This window comes from Austrofundulus limnaeus, unplaced genomic scaffold (assembly GCF_001266775.1).
Source record: "Austrofundulus limnaeus strain Quisiro unplaced genomic scaffold, Austrofundulus_limnaeus-1.0 Scaffold159, whole genome shotgun sequence".
Classification (NCBI taxonomy): Eukaryota; Metazoa; Chordata; class Actinopteri; order Cyprinodontiformes; family Rivulidae; genus Austrofundulus; species Austrofundulus limnaeus.
The window spans coordinates 168,336-176,760 of NW_013952561.1; the positions used below are offsets into that span (position 1 = coordinate 168,336).

At 36.7% G+C, this 8,425-nt stretch overlaps 1 protein-coding gene across 1 annotated transcript in view; it reads right to left on the reverse strand.

The window, feature by feature from the left end:
- The window catches only part of trpm5 (transient receptor potential cation channel, subfamily M, member 5), a gene marked incomplete in the record, with an annotated part of 30,428 nt that extends 25,898 nt beyond the window's left edge, over window positions 1-4,530 (reverse strand). The window contains 2 exon segments of the mRNA XM_014016987.1: window positions 1,643-1,710; window positions 4,497-4,530. Coding sequence (XP_013872441.1) covers window positions 1,643-1,710; window positions 4,497-4,523 — 95 coding nt within the window.
- Between the last annotated feature and the right edge of the window lie 3,895 nt (window positions 4,531-8,425).

Here is an 8,425-nt window from a genome sequence, read left to right on the forward strand (position 1 = left end):
TTGGTATACTGTATAAAAAATAATTTACTCTAAGTTTTTCTTCTGTGTTAATTCAGAACATGCCCAAAAAATTCAGTTCTGTTATTCTTCTTAAACGTGGTGTGCTGGAATTCCCTCTTTTGTTTTCTGAAGCAGAACTAATGTAAACTTCAGCAGGACGTAGAATTAAAGTGGAAATAAGGATAACATGCAGGTGTCTACCCCTCCCTCTCTGCTGTGTTTGAACTCTTTGCCTAAGAGTCATCACACATTTGTGCATGCAGACCAATGGTTGTGTTTTATATCACGGGGCCACAAACAAGAACTCTGAAGTTGAATCCAAAAGAGAGCAGAGTTTTCATTAATATGTGAATTTCTGGAGAAAAAAAAAAACAATAGTTATCGGCAAAACAGGAACAAGACATTGCAGTGCTTGCTTCCATAMATAGATGCAAATATTAAGGCAGATGTTCAGGCTGTTTGTGTTGTTGTTATATTATGCTTTGAGTGACTTATTGGCAACGTTCATATTTAACTGGAAACAGATTATGTCCCCAGTCTTAGAAGTCATTATTATAGGTCAGAGGTAAAAAAAAAATAAATAAATAAAAAATAAATAAATAAAATCAGGACAAATTTATAGTACAAAAATATTTTGACACTATATTGTCACTAAATGTCATAATATTTTATATAATAACTTAAAATACAGAATAAGTTTTACATTTCTATTGAGCACTTCTATTGTCTAAATGGAAAGTCTGTTTCTTTACTCGCACATAAAACATGAGAAAGTTGTTTTTCAAAAAGGAAAAAGAAAAAAATACAAGAATGTTTTAAGTATTTAAAAATGACTTGGTGCCAATTTTTTTTGGCACGTTAATAAAAGCTCTGCTCAGCAAAAGCACTCGTCATGTTTTGTTAAAATTACAACATTTTACCATGAACGTGTTCAGATACTAATAATGTGCCAACAAATATGACACATTTTTTTGGTGAAATAAGTGTTATATCATTAAACACATAATTCAAAAGATTAAAAAAAAAAAGAATCTGGGAACAAATACAACAAATTGGAATGACAAAAATAAAACAAAGGTTTTAGAGCTCTTGTTACTTCTATGACTCAGCGAGAGCGATGAGTCATCACGTTCTGCTTTAATGGTGTCAAGCAGTACAATTTCCAGACAAGCTCGGTAATTTAATCACAAAACTATGAATTTTATCTTAAAGCGGTAAATATTGTTTTGAGTCTTTATTTCAAAACAACAAAAAAATAAAGAGAAGTGGAGGTTTTTGTCGATGTTTTACGGTTTGGCAGCAGAGCCATAATCCTCTTCATAGAATCAGCTTTACTCRCATTATACAAAACAGTTCCTTTCTACAGCTTAGAAAAGTCTATGTCTCATGAATATTTCAATAAAATAATCTACTTGGCRTTAGTTAAGATTTGTGACTAATGCACAAATCACTGGATCTAATTTCCTGAGCTGATCTAAGAGAAGACTGGTGACTATTTTCAGCTGATCCAGAGACCGTTCACACACAGTTAGGACATTTATATATGAAGTTATAAATAAAAACTTATCCTAGTTACTGTRGTTGTGTTGCCAGTTGAGAACTAAACTTAATGTCTTTCTGTTTTACATCTGCATGCACACACCTGTGCTCTTCTGACCACTCCAGTACGTCCCCACAACGCAGGCATCTCGTCTGCGGCGGCAATGGCTCCTGCAAACAAATTAATTCACAGATCTTAGGTCAATTTTTCCACTAGATCTATTATACCTCACCACCCTCATATGGATGGGAAGGTTGTAATAAGTACTCGTGGCTAATGCAAAGCTAGGCAGAATTTTCATTCTCGCTTCACATGCAAAGCGTTTCATCCTGTCTGATGCTTGAACCAAAAAAATAAAAAAAATAGACAAAAYGTTGTCCCTTATAGAAAACTGGGCCATACGGTGAGCTAAAAGAACACGAAGCTCCTGCAATGTGAGGCAAAATGTGAACAAAGTTCAGGGGTTTCAACCTTTTCTGCATTTTTTATTTATAGATACTTTTCAGCTGCACAATGCGAGTGTCCCCTCATTCTCAGTCCTCACACACGCAGCCATTGAAGACTGTCTTCAGTGACACAAGGAACAAGGAGTTCTGCTAAAGATGCTGTGATCTGCACAAAGCCCTCGCTTTTTTAAATGATGGAATCAAAGTTGTGGCAGTTCAAAGACGGCTGAAGGAACCGATCTCTCAAAAATACCAAGTGGAGCAAAAAAAGGTGCTGCTTTGAAAGCAACAATTAATGAAGAACACATTCTCTTCAAACATTGATCTGAGTACGGCTTTATTGCRATTTGTGTGAAGTTAGCAAAATCTGGTGTTTTTCTTTCTCTTCACTTCACTTTAGAGCAGGGGTGCCCAAACATTTTGCCTGAGAAGGCCAAAATTAAAATCAATCTGAGGGCCGCGGGCCAAATGCAGTAATATAATACATGAAATGCAAACGCTTCTTAAGTAAAGTTGTTTTATTTTTATGAATAAGCTAGCAGCCAGTGCAGTTGACCACATTCATTTTTTTCAGCCCATGGACATGGAGAAAATTCAACATGTGCTCAGGCAGCAAAGGCTCATGGGAGTTTTCACAAATTAAAATTTGAGTGTATGTGATATAAATGTGGGCAAATCTAGATGCGTGCTTAAATCTAATATAAATGTCTCTTGTAGTTACTTATATTTTATGTTTAATCTAAACATAATTCAAAGATAAAGTGAGTACCATGAGTTAAGACTATCTGACTTCAGCTCCTTGTACCTGTAGTTGGACCAATGGTTGAAAAGTGGAAATATAGTGTTTCTACACAGGACTGGAGATTACAATCTAATAACCAGGACAACTGCTGGTGGGCCAAATGAAATGGCTTGGCAGGCCAATTTTGGCCCACGGGCCCCACTGTGGGCATCTCTGCTTTAGAGACAAAACTTTTATGGTTTCGTACATATATATTTATTTAATTAAGCTATTTATGTTTGGAAAATGACATTGCAACAGTAGCTATTGTTTGTTTATTTTTTTTTTTCAAAGAAAACTTTCATCTTGGAAGAATTCTGTTCGTAGAAATAAACGGCACACGGTACAAAAAGCAAACTCATTCATTATTGATAAGATTATCCCTTTGCCTGGGTAAACACAGACTTTTATCAGTCAGCCTTATTTGCATGGGCACTTGAGCTGCCTGTGAAAGATGATTAGAAAGACTGCAACAGTAGAGCACGTTCCTATCACAGGGAACAGCAGCCTCTGTGTGCTTGGAATCGGGGAAAGCGTTGCTCAGCACACGGCACAGAAAGAGAGCTCATTTCTTTTTAGCCATCTGTTTAAAGAAAGTGAGCAGCATGCTATGGAGGCTTTCATTTGACTACAGGTTTGAGTCTGGGAGGGAAAAGACTACTGGAAATGCAAACTTGACAATTTGCATGCAAAGGTAAAGGATGTTGGGCTGTGTGTGTGCGCGCGCGCGCGCGCGCGTGTGTGTGTGTGTGTGTGTGTGTGTGTGTTTGGATGTATGAGGGGATGTCTTAAGCAGATACATTTCCTGCCATGCACACAAATTTGACACATTTTGCCTGAATCATTTTTGTTACTATTTGAGCTCAGCTGTAGGGCCAAACAAACATCTTTGATCCTTAAAAGAGTCATTGAAATTCTAACACTGTCTTTGAAATAAAAAAAAAAAACTTTTTGAAAGTTTGTAATGGTTTTTGAATCAAATTTTGACATTTTACAAAGGCCAGAATAAGGGGAAACTCTTGCAAGTTTCATAGTTTGCCTAATTATTTAGATTTTGTGAAGCACAAGACTCATGACAACATTTTGTTCTTATTAAAGTAAACAAGGATGCCTGGAATTTCAGCAGATTTTAACTTCTAAACCATTAAAACAAGAAATCAGACAAAACATTTTTTTGCAATGGAAAACAGTATTCTTGCCTTATAGGAATAGGGAAATGTTTTATATATTTAAAATAAAATCATAAAAAGGCAACAAAAATGGAACAATGAATATTTCTAAAAGCACAACTATGCTATCTACAGATAGATTACATCTAGCCACAGTCCCTGACTCTTCTCTTTCAAAGAGAGTTTTTTTCCTCTTCTGTTGCCAAGAGCTGCTCCAAGGGGAGTTTTCTTTTTTTATTATACTGCAAGGTCATAACTTTTAGATATAACATCCCTGGAGATAACTTGAACTTTGCTATTACTGTGAATAAATAAAACTGAACTCAGCAGTTTAATTACATGTTCTAAAGATGAAACCCTGCAGAACTTCACACCATGAAAATACACAGACCTATCACAGTGCTTTTGTGAACATTGACCATCATTTACATTGTACATTTCACCAAATTCAGAAAGCTTTTTTTTTGTCTCAACTAAAACGTCAACATATCGACATCTCTGTGGTCCTAAAATGAAAGAGAGAACAAAAGAGAGAGAATGGGCTTATAATCCATACTCACCAGAGGTGTGTCTTGTTTTTCTGACATGGCTGCACTTTCTCCTGGTTCTTCTGAACCACACCTGTAAGGACCAAGAGGATTTTCTCTTCAGGTATACCACCTAGCCCCAGCAGGAAGTGGTAAATGGGTAGGGCTGTTTTCTCAGCCAATCGCTGGTGCTACAGCGCAGCGTTACTTTGCATGTTGGTGAGCCATGCCACACTGCTCTCATCAGGACCACACCTGTAAAGTGGACCTTTCTGCATGTTTGTGGCGTGTTAACTGATGGTTTAAAATCTGATCACATGTACCACAGCTGAATGGAAAGTCTGAGGATTAAAGCTCTGCAACGAATGGGTCAGTTGGAGTCAAATATGTCCGTTTGTTTTCATAATAATATTGTGCTCCTGCGTGTGCTGGTATGATTACTTTGTTTGCTCATAATCACTGTAAAACACTTGGAGTAACAATTTTCTAAAGCTGTTACTCACTGAACTGAGCTCTGTCTTATGCTTTAGAGAGTGGGGGTAGAAGTCAGGAGCACCAGTCTGATCAGGCAGATGAAGAATTGTTTGTTCCGTGTTCTGTGTAAAAGATCCATGCACAAATAAAGCTCCTTTGTGGCCTTCAAACACCACTGGTGCTGATCTCACTGATGATTGTGTGCGGTTATGAGAAAGAGGCCTTCCATAATTTCCTCAGTAAAATAGTTCTCTCAACCCCCAGCCAGTTGTTCTCTCAGCTTCCAGCCAGTTGAGGCAGATGGCCRCCCATCCTGGTTCTGCTGTTAAAGTGGAGTTATTTCTCCACTGTTGCCCGCTCCTCCATGCTTGCTCAGGATGGGGGATTGCAGCGTAGCGAAGCGAAGATAACTAACTGACATGTTACACTACATCTAATTGTATTATAATTAGACTGAATTTTATGTAACTAGCAGGGTTTATTTATATAGCACTTTTCACAGTCAAAGAAAATCACAAAGTGCTTCATGATAAATAGAAATACAATAAGACAGACAACAATAAAATAAGTAACATAAAAATAAGAAACAGACATACAATACCAAAAAAGAGACAATAAAACAAACAGGCATGCAATCATTAAAAAAAAAAAAAAACAAGTTGTCTGAATAAAAACAGTCTCCAGCTGCTTTCCGAAGGAGTTGACACTGTTAGTACAATGGAAAACCAGACGAAGGTCATTCCACAGTGTGAAAAAAACTGAACCCTGCCAGGTTTTAAATTAAGTCCCAGAATTGAACATTCTTTGGTTAGATGAAAAGTATAAGGCTTTAACAATTCACAAATATACAGAGAAGCCTGACCAGATGACCTGCGTTCACTTATTTAATGGTTTTTAACATGGCCCAGCCTCTGCCAAATGTTTCTCATCCTTGCGTGTGTGCTGGAGACACACACAACCCTGACTTTAACCCTGAATGTACATRACTATTACAAGCACATGGCTAACTTAAACTTAATTCACATCTTAGACCTAAACCCAGCCTTTAACCCAAAAGATGATGGTCCACCATATTAAGACCAGGCTTTAATCCAAATACTTGTTACAATGCTTATACCAGAAAATGTCCAAAACCAGGTATTCATACAATTCTTTCCATTACATATTTTATGATCTATTTTTGCAGCACTTTTATACCACACTGAATCACTTAAATGTATAACAATGTGGTGGGGGTGGTCAGGCGTCTTGCCAAGGGATGCTTCAACATGTTGAAGGGATTGGGATCAAACACCCAATCTTCCTGTTAAGTGCAGTAATTTACACCAGGGGAAATAAAAGCACGATGATTATCAAACTCATGTTATGACACAAACTTTAAACTTTCCTAACGTGGCAATGTTTTCCAAGTATGTGTGGGGGGACTGTTTTAAACCAACTCTTTTAAACAACTGTCAAGTGACACTGATTGGTCAAACACACCATCTAAGTATCTCAGACTGGGGCTACAATGTAGCTTACCACCATGAGTGTGTGAATGTATGAATGACTGTAGCGTACCAAGTCTTACAATCTTATATTCAGCCAAAAGGTATTTCTGGAAATATAATAAAGACACTGTGTTGGATGAAATGTATAAAAACAGGTACTGCCAGCAGGTGGGGTTTTGTGTTTTCTTTTGTATGTTGTGTCAAATTTTGATATGATGTATTTTTTGCACTCTGGTTTTAGTCATAAATGAAAATTTGTTCTTGTTTCCCCCTTTTTTTTTTCATCTCAGCTCATCTGGATATTCAGCACCTTACACACCTGTGTCTCATCAGTTATCAGTTCACCTGTTCTCACTCACTAATCAATCCCCCACCCACCAGACAAAACATTTCTTGGTTACCTTGGCTCCAATCGGAGTAAGCCTGCTTATTCATGACATTTTGGTGTACTTCATTAAATCTTCGATTGCTTTTACCTACCCATCTGTCTGCAATTTTAAATTATTAGAGTGACTCAGTGTTTGGAGTGTTAAATGGTTGACATTCCGAAAAAAAATATTCTCCTTATAAATGAAGGCAATTCATTTCACCAATAAATAAATGAATAAATAAAAAGCTAAGGTTGTTGCTGTTATTGTTCAGTAGTTTGTTCAATAAAAAAATACAAACTAGAAATCAATTTGAACCCAGCTTTATTTGCACAGGAAGGACAAACTGTCCTTCCAAAAGAAAAAACAGTTGAATCAAAAGGTAAAGAACATCATCAGTAAAGTTTGTTATCAGTGAAAACTCAGATGTGAATTATTAGGCAGCTTCAGTGACCTGAATCAGATCAGGGCAATAATGAGTAACCAGAAGTCAGTGGACCAATATTTGCCATTTTTAATATACAAACATACAAGAGTAGTTTTATGTAGTGTGTGTGGAGTTATATTATTTTTTCTCCAATGCCTGCCTAAACTCGATAAGGCATACTTCATCAGAGGATTCTGGCCAACCCCATTCCTTCATCCTTTTAGTTTATTAGTTAGGTTCATGCACATTGTTGGTTTACAAGTTAGAGATGATCTTGAACATTACTGGGATAATCTGAACGGAGATGATATGAATTATGTTGATGACCTTCAACAGAGAACAAAATGAGTTCATCACACCAGCTATTAACAAATAATAAACCTCATTCTTTAAATCTTACTCAAATCATTCACATTTAGGGTTAAGCAAAATAAAAGTTAAACTATTCAGTGTATCACTGTCTATGAAGCTTATACATTACATTTATAATCAATCTATTTTTTTTTTCTGAGAAAAAAAACATTTAGTTGCCTGGTCAGTGGACCAATGAATGAGCAACATTAGCTGATGTCAGTGCAAAAAAAGCCATATGTTCGCTGGTACCTTTGATTTTCTGGGGTTAATAAGGAGAGTCACGAAAAATACTTGTCTACTCTTCAGTTGTATATTTAAAACTAATAATAGTAAAAAAAAATACTTGATTACAGTGCAGGCATTGTACCGAGGAGCATATTGAACCCCATTTTGCAGTTAACATTTAGATAAGTTACACTTATTGATTGACAATTTTTATGCATGTAAGAGATTATATTTTTACGGTGTTGTTTCAAAATGTTTTAACACAACTATAATATGTCATTTCCAATGTGTATTCAGGCTGTATGCCAAAAGTGTCCTGTTAGGGCATTACTGCTCAGTGGTCAGCACTGAAGCTTCACAGCAAGAAAGTCCTGGGTTTGATACTCGGTTCGGACCTCGGGTCATTCTGTGTGGAGTTTGCATGTTCTCCTTGTCTTTGCAGATGTTTTCTCCGGGTACTCCGGTTTCTCCCGCAGACTAAAACATGCACAAGCTGCCTCCAGGCCCAGGTCTCCCTTGTAAAAGAGATCTTTAATCTCAATGGGATTTGCCTGGTTAAATGAAGGTTAGTTATAAATAGAAGGAACTGTATGTGTGTGTGTATATGTATTTATGTGTGTGTAT